This window comes from Aulostomus chinensis, chromosome 13 (assembly GCF_037954235.1).
Source record: "Aulostomus chinensis isolate RoL2024-O1b breed Wild chromosome 13, RoL_Achi_v1.0, whole genome shotgun sequence".
Classification (NCBI taxonomy): Eukaryota; Metazoa; Chordata; class Actinopteri; order Syngnathiformes; family Aulostomidae; genus Aulostomus; species Aulostomus chinensis.
In genome coordinates, this window is record NC_141332.1 from 20,572,803 (window position 1) to 20,588,277 (window position 15,475).

The 15,475-nt window shown below is 40.4% G+C and overlaps 1 protein-coding gene and 1 long non-coding RNA gene across 3 annotated transcripts in view; one reads left to right on the plus strand and one right to left on the minus strand.

Annotated features, from left to right (window-relative positions):
• Positions 1 to 15,475, minus strand: part of LOC147251380 (uncharacterized) — a 94,734-nt gene that overhangs the window by 43,025 nt on the left and 36,234 nt on the right. The window lies entirely within an intron of this gene.
• glra4a (glycine receptor, alpha 4a) overlaps positions 7,652 to 15,475 on the plus strand; it is a 40,447-nt gene continuing 32,623 nt past the window's right edge. For both annotated transcript variants that reach the window (XM_086222021.1, XM_086222020.1), the window contains exon 1: positions 7,652 to 7,989. In XM_086222021.1, coding sequence (XP_086078147.1) covers positions 7,922 to 7,989 — 68 coding nt within the window. In that variant the 5' untranslated portion in view covers positions 7,652 to 7,921. The remainder of the gene's footprint in view (positions 7,990 to 15,475) is intronic.

Sequence of the window (15,475 nt, forward strand, 5' to 3'; positions counted from 1 at the left end):
TTGCTAGACGGCCACTCTACCTCTGGGCCATGCTGCCCATGCGTGTTAAAATTAGAGGCCTAATTAAGTTTTTTTTTCAGTGTTTCAAAGATGTATTCATACCTTACATATGAGTGAAGAAGACTTTCAACTTAACTGCAAACAAAAAAACAATACAACTTTTTTTAAATGAAAAGAAAAGCAACCCAGGTCTCAACATCCCTGTAGTCTGAAGTAAATTACTGTTGTATCATTCATTTTTCGATGTATTCCATTGACTTATTAGTTGTGTCTTAATGTTATTCTTCTATAGTATTCTATTCTTCTTCTATATTCCATACCCTGGATGGTGTCAATGTTTTGTCGCAGTTGTGCCATTAAACTCCAGCTGCATGTGCACTCACATGTCGGCCATCTTCTTTGGGAGGTGTGATGTGAGAGAAGCGTACACAAAATGAACTGTACAGCCAGGTAATCTCTGCAAGCCACCCTGCTCGCCATCGATAACTTTAAAAACAAAAAACAAAAAAAAACAGGACTTAGTTTATTGTTGCTTGCAGGAAGAAATGCAAATGGAGGTGCAAGAGGTTACATGGTGTCCACAGTTATCATTTAGTCCTGGCCCACATGTGGCTGCAAATAAACACACTGTTATCAGGGCAGAGAAGGCTCCCCCTGTAGCTGAGAATGAAGTGGCGAGTGTACAAAAGGTGGACGGGAAGCCTTTTCTTTTGGGAAAGTTGGATTAAGGTTGCTGTTTAGGTTTGAAGCTCTTATCTGGAATTGAGAGAAACTTCTCAGAGACCAAAGCGACAGTTTGTCTCCACTACCCCTCTACCACAAATAACTTACAGGAGAAAAGTAAATTACTTCACCGGACAACTTATGTGGAGAACAAGTCAATAATAAAACACTTCAAACCATTATCGCGTGCAAGACGGGACACCACAGAAATGCGGCAGACTGAAAGCTGATACCCCAGCCTCAAAGACATTAATCGGTGCCCTTTCCCTCAGTGGCCTACCTACACCGTGTCACCATATTCACGCCTCTCAATAAAATATGACCTTTCCTTTCTATTTTAGTCCGTTCATCTATTCATGCCACTGGTAAACATACCAGACCTTCAGTCAAGCTTTGAGCAGGTATCCTCTTTGAAGCAGAATTAGACGATGTCATGCTCCTCTAACGGGGGTTGCAGACGGTTACATAACAGGGCAGATGAAAGGAGGAAGTAAATGTAGGACATTGTGTCTTTTATTTCTATTGCATCTGGATTAGTGCATCTTTGCTGAAGTCTAGACAGTGTAGTCCTGCTGAGTTCTTTATAATTATGTGTCAAGTGATAAAGGCTGCTGCCTCAATTAAAGTTTGGGTCAAAGCCAGTGATGTGAGGCGCACTGCATTAATTAGATACACAGCATTTTTGTACGTTTCTAGTTGTTCAGCTCTTGCTTTTGTGAGAACTAGTTTGATATTTATTGTTAGTATTCACTCCCCTTTTAAATGGGAGAATTATTTGCAAGTGGTGATGCTGTCGAACATTCTGACTGAGGTGTATCGGTGTGACGAGGCCACGAAAATGGGATATTTGGCAGCCCTGCTGATAAGTGAATGTTTGCAGTTTGGGCAGAGTATCATCATCATTTTTTCTGTTTGTATGGATGAAGATGAGTTCAAAAGTGTTGCATCACCACAAAGATGCATTCTCAAAAGGACGTATATTTGACAGTGATTAATGTTTATTTGTTTATTAAAGATCTCCAGTTGCTGAGATGCCGTGGCAGTGACAATACACCAAAAACTAACATTGAACATTATATAATGGAGTTTGCTTCATAAAATTAGATCAATATTCATTAATATTCCCTTTCAAGTCAGTCAAACCTGTACATAAAATTATGTGGGATATAGAATTCATACAAAAACATTTATATTGTAATAATTTTATCTTTTATTCATCACTTCATCATCTGCATGTACTGTATATAAATGTCCCTGCATCTCTTTTTAAACATTAATTATTTACTTTTCTGTGATTACTTAGCAGGGGGTGGGGGGGGGGGCAGTTTATTCCATGACTGTAAAGCTCGGTTAATGACTACTTTCAACAAGCTGGCCCTTGGACTGGATATTACAATCTGAATATTATCAGCAATTCTGGTGTTGTGGTCACGTGTCTTATAACAAAAAAACTATTCAGACGAATAAAAATAAAATGAATGCAGCTTTTAGTCAGGTTGGTTTTACTTCTTTTTTTCCAAATTGAATTAAGAAGAAAAAAAATTACCAAAAGGAAAACAAACTGAATCCCCAAAATAGCTCAGGATGAAACTATTTTGGATATTATTTCTCTTTTCCCAGCTCTCTGAGTGATTGCCTGTGAATGGAGGGCTGTACTGGACTACGTGCTCTGGAGTCATAAAAGTCTTTCACTACTTGTAGATATTGTGGTACTCTGACATTGTGATCTTCCAATAATTTGGCTGACTGACTCCTATCAGCGCTTTCAGGATGGGCTGTCTTCTTGGAAGCCTGACTGGCTGTATAAATTGAACGGATGCTTCATGGATACAGACTGATGGTTCTGTCCGTCAGGATTCTTCCTTCAGTTTACGTCCTGTGTTCATCTTACATATAACCCTGCATTAATCGTAAAAATTTGCCATAAAAATAGCTATGAAATACAGCTTTTAGGAGCAGAAATTGCAACTGAAGAAAGCACAAAGACAATGCGGATTAAACTGAAGTGGACTGAGTCACATATTTATGTATGAGCAGGTCCGTATGGCCACGCACGTTCTTTGTGAATGTCAAGTAGTTCTTTAACAGGTTTATACTTGCGCCTTTCAAGAACGCCCTATAAAGTTTCTTGGCTCCAGTGTGAGTTGTATTGACTGTAAAGGATGAATATAACCTTTATAAACCATTTTAAGTGGTTAATGAAACTTAACTATCCACAGTTTTTCAGTCAGCATTTACTAACTCGTGACTGGGGGATACATCACAAAAGTATGTGGATTTACAAAAGTACTATCAAACCGAGAGAGCTGCGCTACACCCAAAGAGGAGGACACCTCAACCTTGTCTCCATGTAAGTTTAAACATTTCAAGGATAATCACCTCTTTAGGCCATAAACAGCATGGACCGCTGCACAAAGCTTTTTGTATTCCGCCACACCAACAGCCAAGCAGAATGTTATTTACTCTGCAGCAGAGGATAAGGTAGAGGTTAGGCGACAAACAGGCTACTCGCACCACAGGTCAATCCCTCAGGGGAGGGCTGGAGATTGGGATTTTGTGCCAGGCTGAGCAACCATTTCTCAGGGACTAAGGGGGCAAAAAAACATTCTAACGTACAACTAAAAAAAAAACACACACACACACAAAAAAACCCACTTTCACAGTTATCAAACAAGCGCAGAACACAACAACAACATAACTACTCAGAGTCCGAGAATCCCAAAGAACATTTGTAGCATCAAACATTCAAATCCTTTTTCTTCTCTTTTTTTTTTCATTGCATGTGAAGACACAAACCTATATGTTAAAGGTCAGTTTGTATGTGACCCCTGAGTAAAACCGAAACATGGCTCACGGTTATATTAAGATACTGGTAGTGGGAAAACCTCTCCATTCAGTTGAGCATGTGAGAGGGAAAAGGCCAGAGCGATCACCACAGCTGGAATTTGACCTTTCATTGGCAAGGCTCCCATTAATCTACCGAGCAAAGAGGGTGATCAGGCCAGGACGAGAGGTTATAGAGCGGCAGAAAAGATAAAACCGTGACATTTTAAGGATCGGCTTAAGATATCACTTCAACTGCTCATCAACAGCTCATTGTCTGTGTGGGAAGTTTAAAGCAGGCTAGTCGTTTGACATGTTTTTAATTTATTTTTAATTTAGTCATCTTACAACCATGAGTCCATGAAGCTAAAAGATACCATTATCATGTCGCTTTTACTGTAACATGGACAGCAATAAAAGAGGAAGTCATTTTCACCCAAAAATGACCATGTATGACAGAATGACTTCAAAACATTTTCACACAGGGGGAAGTTAAAGAAACTCGTGTTCACTTTGAGGTGGATTATTGTTGCATTTTGATTTGTCTCCCGATCAACAAGTCGGCGTGCAATCACGTGGCGTTGTTTCACTGCAGCTCAATTGCTATTTAATGGTGGTTGGCGAAATGCTTTTAGGTCTTTATTTCTGCCATCTTGACAGGGTGACCATAAATTCATGGGAGCAAATGTATTCCTCCAGTCACTCCTAAGACTTTGATAAATATTCTTTCCCTTTTGAGAACCTGGTAGGTGATGTCAGTCCGTGGTAGGTGACACCCAGATGGCGAGCGAGACTGCTAGTCAAGCGTCTCGACCAGAAGCTATTTGCCACAAGCTGAATTCTTCCCCGCTCTCTGTCTCCTCTCCACATCTACCACCTCCCTCATCTTCATGACACTAGTGGGCCGGCCTCTCAAATTTCAGCAGTTGGCTGAAAATAAAAAGACAACCTACGATGGTTGAGAGAGGCAGAAGCTTATACCGCCACACTATCTCAGCCAACAGAAACAGACGCATTCCAATAAATATTATTTTACAGGTCTGATACCTCCAGGAGCAGCTCATATAGCAGAGCCACATGCAGAAATAGCATTTTAATGGTGTACCAAGAACTGGTCTAAGTAGTAAGATGAAAAGCCAAAGATGGTTTTAAATGCGCAGTCATTAGTAGACTTTCATTCAGAAAGTTTAATGATGTTTTGAAGCAGCATGGGGTCATGGGAGTTCCAGAGGATGAAATGTGGTATTTATACTGCATTTAGTCACATTTATTCATGTTATGTCATTAGATTATAATAGAATGATAACACAGGCCTACATAATGTAACGTGCTAATGAGTCTGTTATGCAACTTGTGTTATGTGGACTAGACCGACGCTGGTTTCCAAGCAATTATGCTACAAGTGACAATAAACATGCTTTACACTGCTTTATCAGCTAAGGAGGGTAAAGGAAGCATGGCCAAAGTTATGCACCATTAACAACCTTAAAAGATCTATAAGAACATTAGCAAATCACATCTTTTAAACCTTTCGATGCATTTGAACAGTTGAGTGAGGAGCTGAAGGATCTCGAAATTTTCAATTCTTAATAAAACAAAGAAAGTGAACGTGTTTTTAACAGGTTTGAGGGAGGAACAAGAAAACGGAGCGTCTGAGTGCAGTAAAGGTTAATCTGCCAAGTCTCCTCAGAAGAATAACTGAGAAAACCTTGATTCTGCTGGGGAGATTGAATTTAGGAATGAAAAATGACTGACAGACGGAATTTGGTGGTCAAACCTTGTGAGTGATGCATAACATCGTGCCACATCAGGTGTGATCTCTAATACACGCAGCCTTTAATAGACCCTAAATTTGCGGATCTATCTCCTTCCTGACAACTTTAATGTTTGAAAACCACATCATAGGTATCCGTTTTCTGTTGATGACGGGTTTGAGACATCCAAATGTTTTAAGATGAAGAAGAAGAGTCATCGCTGTTCCTTTGGAGTTAAAAACGACAAAATGCAACAAAGCTTTTTAATAATATGCTGGAGTTGTAATCAACACCTACATAATTACATATACATCTGTCAGTACTTTATAATTGTTGGTTTTACTGTCTCATGTTTGTTTTTCTGTTTCAGAAGTCTCTATTTCATCCTTTTTCTTGCTTTTTCTGTTGTTTTTCAGCATTATTCTTCATCAATTTTTAACATCCTTCCTTTTTGTAATCATTCATAAAAGCACTTTGAATAGCGACGTATTTGTTTGATGCTATAACACCTGAAGCTTCTACTGTCAGTCCTCCTTGCAAAACCTACATTGCTGACATGGCGCAATTTATTAATTTGTCCTTTTTTTGTAACATGACCAAGTTCCTTCGAAGAAATATAAAAATCTCTGACTTTGGCAGCTCTGAAGAATTCAATTAAAAATTAAAGACGCTGGCAGACAGCATGACACATTCCCTATTTTCATCAAGGTTATGTTGCCATTTATAAAAGAATAAAAGCACAGTCTTCAAAAGTGAGCTTGAAAATGCAACACCGATCTTATCCATTTACATCAGTGTATGTCTTTGCAAATTCTGTCCTATTTATACACACAGCAGATACAGACTTGAGTGTCTGGCCGACTGATTTATGCAAGTTCAATATTTAATCTGATTTTATCTCTGTTTGGTCTCCATAAACTTCTGAGGCTCCCCGATGCTCACGGCCAGTTGTTGACCTTTGGTGTTGAGCAGGTAGCATTCAGCTGGTTTATCAGAGTTGTATTTCTGGAACAGCTGCCGACTGAGGCTGGAAACAAAGCTGATGAGGACACTGAGACCCATCAAAACCATAAAGATGAAGAAGATCTATGCAGTGGAACAGTGTGTGCTGTTCTCTCCTGGACACAAGTGGATTCTTACGCAAGTTATTTATGGCGCACTACTTTGCACGCTTGCCGAGAGGGAAAACACCTCTCTGAATTTTCAAATCTCAAGGCTCTGTGACCAATGACCTCTGGTTTTATGATCACAAACAGAGACTGAGCTCATACAGAGACTTAAACTGAGCTGCAGGTCAAAGAGTTCATGCTGGCTTGACATAAATGATGTAGTTTTATATTTAGCAAAACTATTTCATGTAGCAGTTCTTTCCATGTTCACATACTGCTTCTCTGTTAAACTACATTACAGAGTATTCTGTGCCAAATGGGTTTTGCCATTGCCGTGCACCCTTTAGGGCTCAAGCAGCAGGTCTGAATCTGTATTGTGAGAAGAGATGGAGCACAGATTACTAGCAACGATCCAATCCTTCCACTGCATCGAAAAAAAATAGCCTTAATATTCGGCCGGTTATTACAAACCCCATGCCAGACCCAAAAAAAAGCTTATTTTACAAAGACAAATATGAGGGGAAAAAAATTAACTTGAGACTCACTTTTATGAATATTAAGACTGAAGTCAAACATAATTTCATTACTCCACAAATTTAAAACACTCTCAAACAACTATGGGTGTTGTTGGGAAAGCCGACCCATATAGGAGACAAGCCTGTGTATCCTCCACTGTGCAATTTTTAAAAAGCCATTTTGACGTGTCATTGCAGGGTAAGACACAGGTGTTACTAATATTAATCATGACCCTGTTAGTAATAAGGGTCATCACATTAAATTAGAATTTTTTTTTATCTCTTTACACCTACTTTTACCCTGATATGACATGTTCAAATTCGTCTATACTTGCACACGCCATTTTACACATGCATACTATGAAATTAAAGTTAATAATAACGAGGGACTGAGTTATGACAATCAACAGTCGTTTCAAACTTTCCAGTCATGTTTTAACCAACTAGGACTAAACCCTTTTGGTGTCGCCCTGACTGACATGATAACTTCATCATCTCTCCACGTTGGTCATCAATCGAAATGAATTCAACTCTGCAGTTCAGCTAATCATCTACCCCCCTCCATCCTAATGAAGCCTAATTAGTCTCAGGGTAGTCATTAAAAAAACAAAACCTACTGTTCCTTTAAACCGTCACCCCTTTTTGATTTTTGGAGAGGGGTGGGGGTGGGGGGGCACACACCAAAACACACTCCTGTCATAACAACGCACGCAAACCGACCCCTCCCCTTCACCACGCCAGCACCAACACTGTCTGACTGCTGGTGTCCAGTTCAGCCGCCTGAAGCCGAGAGATCCGCTGTGTGGATGTGTGCAGCCCCCTGGACTTGAGGGGAGGGGAAGAAGTTTCCCCACAAAGATAAGCGTGGATCTCTGAGAAAGACGATGCCTTCCTCCTCTCGCTCAGACGCGCAGGCTGCTCCGTGGAATTGCTGATTACCAACATTATTTCTTTTAAAGTTATTCCGCGGGACTGAGGGGCGATTTTGAGCCAGAGGATGCTCCCACAGGTCATTCGGATTCTGTATGTCTTGTCTTTCTGCTTTTTCCAAGGAGGCTTTATCAGGTGAGGCGCTAAAAAGGATTATCTCCGTGTGTGCCAGCAGGTTCCTCTCAGACAAAGCGCTCGACGCGAACTTTTTTCATTAAGCTCAACGCTACTGATCCTAATGTGTCATTTCTGTGTACTTTTAAAAGTGCAATCAGAAGAGTGGTGATTATTTTGGTGTTTGGAATGTGTTGTGTTGAAGCAAAGGAATGGTTTGAGGCTGCAAACTATCCCTCAGTAAATCTCAGCTGGCGTCAGTTGGATCGGAAACACCATTTAATAGAAGCGCATGCATAAAAAAAAGGTAGCGGTTTGTCAACAAATGCACATGAATAATAGAAGCAGAAATTAGATGCGTAAACGTCGCGCGTAAAATGCTAAGCTCAAACCCCGACCTGCTTAAACTACCTGTGGAATTCCTGCTCGAGTTACAGCGGTTGGAAGGTGTTTCGTACTGGCTGGGTTTTTTGTTTTTTTGTTTTTTTTTAAGAGATTTGTCATATGATGAACACCAACAGTTCACCAGTCACTGGTGAGCGATGCCTTCCTTGGGAGAGGACCAGCTCAGTGTGAAAGATGTGACCGTGCAGAAATGTTGCATGAGGAGTGCATTGATGGAGCATTTGCAGAGTGGTTTAATAATTGCAAGATAAACTCAAACAGCTCTTTCTGTAAATTTCCTCCACATTTGTCCTGTAACACAGGTCCTCCTTCCTTCATTCACTCTACCAACAAGCTCCATTTTCTCTCTCTCCTCCATATCCCTCTCCTCTCCCTGTCTCTGTCTGTCTGTCTCTCTCTCTCTCTCTCTCCCCCCTCCCTCTGTCTCTCGCTCAGTGGCAAAACTTTTATTTGTGTTGAATACTTTCCTTATTTCATGCCCTGCCAACCTCAGGTGTAAGTGGAAGGGAATTAAGATCTGCATAATCTCAAAGCGGAACAGAGCTGTGACTGCATGAACCCGGAGGGCGAGGAGGAGAGCAGCTCTTCGCTCGGGGAGCAGTCAACTGACAGCATCTACACTGAGAAATTATATGCTCTCCTACCAGCCTCTCTGCTACTCTCCTTGTAGGGAGGGAGTTGAGGGTGTGTGGGGGGGGGGGGATTACGAAGGAGGGCAGGTGTAAAAGGAGTGAAGACAGACGTAATCTGATAGAGGAATAGAGTAAACTGGGATGGAGAGGGGGAAAAAAATGTAACCAAGAAACGGAGAGGGTGATTCATTCAGCTGGAGGCAGTGGGGAGATTGAGAGAAAAGGCTCAGATAGGAAAAAGGAGATGAGGTGAGGAGGGGGAGGGGAGTGATGGGTGTAAGAGACAGGATGTGCAGAAAAAGATGTGGCAAATAAGATTGTCACGTAGAATGGTGCATTATTCAGCATGATAAGTTTCAGACTGGGTGGTCAAGATGAAATGAGAAACGGGAAAGAAGGGAGTAATAAGTAAAGTTCCTATCATCGTCTGAGGAGATGACAGTGGAGGGGTGAAGCGATCCCTGCGTATCAAGTCGTCCTCATGTTGTGGGGACCTAAATCTGTTTAAATATTCACATTGTGGAGACTTTTCTTCCTTTGGGGGCAAAAAGCAAGCCCACAGTACAAAAATCATTAAATTTTAAGACGATTCAAAAGGTTAAGATAAGTTTAAGGCCAAATCGATGTGTTGTGCACTGGAACACATGTTTGCTAGAGTGTGAGTGTGTGTGTGTGTGGATTGTTGCAACACTTGAGGTCTGTTCAACATGAACGTTGCAAAAGGAATCCCTAAATCTCCCTGGTTGCTTGATCCTTTAAGTCATCCAACATTGCTGCCTGGAAATTTAAGACTGGAAAATAACAACAACAACAACAACAACAAAAATGAACTCAAGTTGGAGGTTGATGCACAAAAAAAGTGTCTGATTTTATGACCAGTTGTATCATAGCTAGAGTTTCCACCAGGTTGTTGGTTGGACAATCTGACAGGTCTGTTTTCTCCCTTTCCTACAGTCCATCGCTGCCTGCAGATGCTCTGACATGTCCTCCAATTCAATCTGTTCTTGTTCTCTCTTCATACTTGCACAGAACAGCAAGCCATTTGCAGCCATTTTAATTTATTGATGGATTTATGGTTTTTGTAACTAAACCTAGCCAGACTTTATTCAGTGTTGTCATAACTGTCCTAATATGTTGTGGACTGATGGCTCATTAAGTCAAACATTCATAGAATTGTATTCGGAAATTATGCATGGAGACAGAAAGCAAATCCTGACAGCCATTTCCCATCTCCCATCATGGCAAACCTGGGTGATTACCTCCTCTGAGAAGTGTTCAAAAGATGTCCGGGGTAAGGAGTAACACCAAGGTTTGCCTCTGTCTGTAAGGCTAAATTGAGGGCTAAGAAAGTCCTGAAGTGTGTGAGAATAAATGTATGCATAAGAATATATCATGAATGAGGCCCATCCTGCTCAGAGGGTGTGTGGAGATGCCTTGTCTAAACACTAGCGAGCAGTGGGCTTGAGCAGGTAGCTAATGGATGGAAGGAATTCATTAAAAAGACAAATGTAACCTGACATTTGATGCCAGCTTTCACATCGCAGATGCTGTTGAAGAAACAAAAGGCGAAACTGGAGGCTTCACAACCGACTGGGTGACGCCGCGTCGGCTACATCCGCTGCAGTCTATGATCGACATCATCTGGTGGTCTGATGTGTATCAATTCTCTGACAGATTGAAAGTGAAGTGTAGTGAATTGCCTTGATGTAAAGGGCAGATGAGTGTAACAAGGATCCCTGCTGTTCTTCCCTCAAGTCAGTGAGATATCATGAGTCAGAACTGGGAATATCGGAAATTAGTCTTATCGTCCAATGAACCTGCATCATCCTCACAAGCCTGATAAGAGTTCAGAGCGTGCGTGCATGTGTGTGTGTGTGTGAGAGAGTGAGTGAGTGAGAGAGCGAGTGAGAGAGAGAAACTAACCGAGGTCTTATAAGGGCACGCCTACAATTCCTTGCCTCTTTGCTTCAATTATTTTTCACATGATCAAAACAATGCAGTAATCGGATTCACAAGGTTATTTTTTTACTTTAAGAGGACCTTCTTTGCAGAGTTGAACCATGATCTAACTTTTTCAAATAAGTGGAATTTTCTATTTGTGATGCATTTTTGTGTCACAGTCCTGCTTGGATGGTTGGATTTTCATTTTTGGACTTTTTTTTTTTTGTAATTCTTTGTTTTCATTTTTAGTTCTTGCCTCCACTTACACAAACATTCTACTACAAATTTGTCCAGTAAATCCTGAGAACAAAATACTGTACCAGTGGAGAGTAAATGACCCAACAAAGAGAAAACCTTCAGGCTCTTGTGAAGGACTAGCAAGTTCCTGAGTTAGTTCCTCCTCGAGTACTGTGTGATCACTGTATCATCAAGCTTACAGAACCCAGTGTGAAGATGTACTTTGAGCTCATTACTTAAAATGTAAAATTAATCTGAGAATGTAAGAGCAAGGAGAATTATTGAGACAGACCATAGCAGTGTGCGTTTAAATCATCTAATCAAACTGACTTAATTGAGTAAAAAATGCATTCCCCCTTCAAATCCTCTCTCCTCAGACACAAAATCTATCTCAGGATCCTCTTGTGGAGCAAGTAAACACGACAGAGTCCATCTGAACTTCAAAAGCTCTGGTGTCAGACAAGGGCGCACGTCTTTCTGCAATAGCTTTTAATTATATTATGATGGTACTCCCAGCTTGTATTGGAAACAAAGTTGGGGGGCTGGGGGCCAGTTAGCGGTAGAGAGGAGAGGACAGTAAAGATTGTGTGCAGTCTTTTTAATATTAACATTTCACAACTCACAAGAAGTTGAAACTGTGAAAGCCTGGGGGAGGGGGCATTTTCCCCCATTATTGAGTCTGATAATCAAATTTTCCACACGTGGCGAATCTGAACAAAATGCTTCTTTTACAGTGTAGCACACCCTGAAGAAGACTGTCATGTTGGTAACTTAATAAACCTTTCCTGCATCGTGAGCGTGCAGACACCTTCAGTCCTTTCTCTCTTCCATTTATACAAAATCCCACACGCTAAAATGCAGTTGTGCTTTGAATTCACAGGAGGTTTTTTTTTTTTTTTGCCAAGATGTGTGAGTAGCTTGTTGTTTCAATTGAGTGCAGCTGAGATTTTAACTTGAATTAGCCTGGAACAAACACTTTGGGACCTTTCTTGTCTTTCCCCTTAAAACAAGAGGAAATCCCTGCACGCTTGGCTGAAACACAGGCTAGAGGAGTGTGGAGTGCTGTTGAATAGGAAGCGTGAAAAGAGGACAGATGGGATATTTACGGGAGTTAATGACTAAAAAATGAGAGCCAAGCTGGCAAGAGTTGAACAGACGGTTCGCTCTCCACAGCTTCACCACGAACAGCACTGCTATACTTATCAATGAAATATGATGGGAACACTACAAAGAAAATCCATCAAAAGAGAAACTAAGAAATTTATATTTTTGCTCTTTAAACTTTAAATGCCATTCAAGATATGTGCAAGATTTTGCTCGTTTAGAAACAAAAAAAATTCAGTCTTGTTTCAATGTGATAAAATTTTGCATGGAAACGTTCTCCACAGTTCTAAAAAGCCTTTGCGACTGTCACTTTAGGCGAAAACCAACTTGTCCTGGTCCTAACTGCTTGTCGTGATAAAGTTTTCTTTAAAAAAAAAAAAGTGGTTAGTGAGCATCCACTCTTGGCCTCACAGGCAAATCTAAAATCCCTGACAAGAAAGCACATCAAGTTTGACATAGATCTGCCCGTTGCTACAGTGGGCATCAGATTTGTGCTTGGATATATGGTTTAGAAGACAGCTCTCTAATGGACTCCAGCAGCAAGCCGGCACCTCCAGTGCTAAGCTGACACCTCAGGCTGAGAGATGTGACTGATGCTTTTCAGCCCTTTTCAATCAAACCACATCTGACCTTTCATGGTTTCTGTGAAATGGGCATAACAACATGCTTTGCCACATCTGAAAGACAAAGTCATTCTTCCGGATGCTGAAGGATAGAAACAGCTGTCTTTAAGGTGTGTTTCCTCTCATTATGGATCTCAGTATAGGTTTAAAAGCTGACATTTTCTATCTTGGAAGAGAAATGGGTGTCTCTCCCTGACTTCTCCCTCTGCACACTAAACCATGTGTTTGTGACATGTTTCTGCCACTGCCTGAAATCACAACCCAAGCACCTGAATAATAAATGCTTCATGGAGTTGTAACTGACGTGCATTGACTCAAGGTAAACTTTAATCTCTTAAGATGGTAAAATAAAAGAGCATTAAAATGCAACAATGTCCAATAGTCAAGGAGAAAAATCACTGAAACCTTCCAGGCATGCAAAAAACAAAAAAGGCTTTCAAAGTGTGTCCTATATTAGCTAAAATAGGAATCTCATAACACCTAAGACAAGATGGTCTTTAAAAGAACCTTCTCTGTAATATAAAGAGGCTTGTTTTGAAAATAATACAATCTTATTAGGACAATTTAATACATAATAAGCAAACGGAATTAGAGAGATATACATTCAACCTCTCTGCCTGGTTTAAGGATGAAAGTGCAACCTGACTTTATCTGAGATAAAACGGAAGAAGTCAGGAAGGAAAGAGATCGTTGCTTTGTCAGTGTTCCAACAAACTGAGGCTGCTGCGATCAATATTTCCATATTGATAATGGATAAGATCAGTATGTATAGTGACAACTCAGAGAGAATTATCAACAAACTCTGAAGATCCCTCTCCACAGCTTCTTGGAGTGTTTAGCATCTTTCAGCAGGTAATTTATTGGTCCGGTCCACCCTCACATCAGCTTTGCTTCCAAATTGGGGTGATAATTTAAATCCAAATGTGTTTGTTTTCCCCTTCGAGCCATTTCTCTCTCTGTGGAGTCCAAAACTACACAGCATACTTGAGTTTCACTACAGACAAAAGAATGGCACTGTGGTAAAGTAATCTAATTTGTGGACCTCTGCACTCTTCTTCTCTGGCTGTGGCAGATTAAAATGGCCAATTATTGACTAGAGCAGCACTTTGGCTCTGAGGTTTACCGCCACAGGTCATTATGCTCCCTGCAATTAGGAACATGAAGTGGGGACTCATTATGAAACCCTCCATCATGTCATTATGTCCAACCATACACTTCATGCTGATTAAACTTCACTTTTAGGAGAAGGACATGTCTGCCCTCTGAGAGAGAGAGAGACAAAAAACTGACCTCAGAAGGTCTGTTTGAATAAAAAGAAACAGTGGAGTCAAACTAAATCTCTGAGCAGTAATTGAATCTTTGTCTAATTAAATAAACCATCTATAATGACCGCAGTACAATTAATCAGCAAGACTTGTAATTTATCAACTAAAGAAAACATAGGTAAGCTACTGAAAAGTTATTCCTCCGAAATTAAAACAACAAAATCCGACTGTTGTCTCCATGAGTGCATTTCAGGGTTTTTAATTTTCATCTCTTACTGCAGGTATAAGCTGCATCTAATGTGTCGCCTTAGTGTTAAAATTGTTTTACGCCTCGCTTGATGTGTTGTTAGTCTTTTGAGAGAGCCAATCTGATTTCCGTAGGATAAAAAAAAAAGAAAAAAAAGCTTTTCAGAATAAGTTCAGACATAGCCAGCTATTGACTGCTGACGGATGGGAGAGGAGGAGGAGGAAAGGTCGTCTGCAACCTCCATGGATATTCCAGTATTCCAGAAGACAGTGGGAAAGTTTGAAGCAATGCTATACGAGCCAGAAGCTGGAGATGTCTACCAGCAGTGTATGAACGGCCACCTTGTTGGGTCGTCTTTTTCTGCATTTGTTTAGCAACATGTGACTTAAGAACTCGTGCATCTTGTAGCTAACCTCACAATTTATAACAGTAGTGTCTGGTAGAACTTCAGAACTGCTTTTTTTTTGGCTGATTTTTTAAAAATTCTGTTATCATGTTTGATACAAATGGATGGAAACCTGCCCATTGACAACTAGTAAATGGGACTTGGGTTTAGGAATAGAACGTTGTTCAGTTTTGGAACTTTGTGGTTTGATTGAATGTTAGAGATGTCCTGATCCAAATCTAAGGACAAAACAAAACAAAAGAGCAAAGCAAATTTGTTCCTTTCTTCTCCATATATTAGACTTGGTTGTGTCTGCCTCATTCTGCTAGTGTACAGCTCTTGTATTGAAAAAAAGAACAAAAAAAAAACAACCTAAAATTCAGTGTCTGGCTCTGATTTAATAAGGGAAATCAGACTATGCAATTATTTGGATTATAATTCCACTCCTGTATTTGAGTTTTTTGGGCACACTGGTCCAAGTTGCCTAAATAAATAAATTCTCCAAACACCAGCTATTCCTCAGTGCTATAGCAGCAAGCCCACTAGTAGATGTTAATTAGTCTGTTTAGCATTGACAGTCTGTTGAAAAAAATAGTTTAACCAGTTTTCAAAAACTGAGCAAAAGAAAATGCTAATTTATGCCTTTTCATCCACATTCATATGAAGTT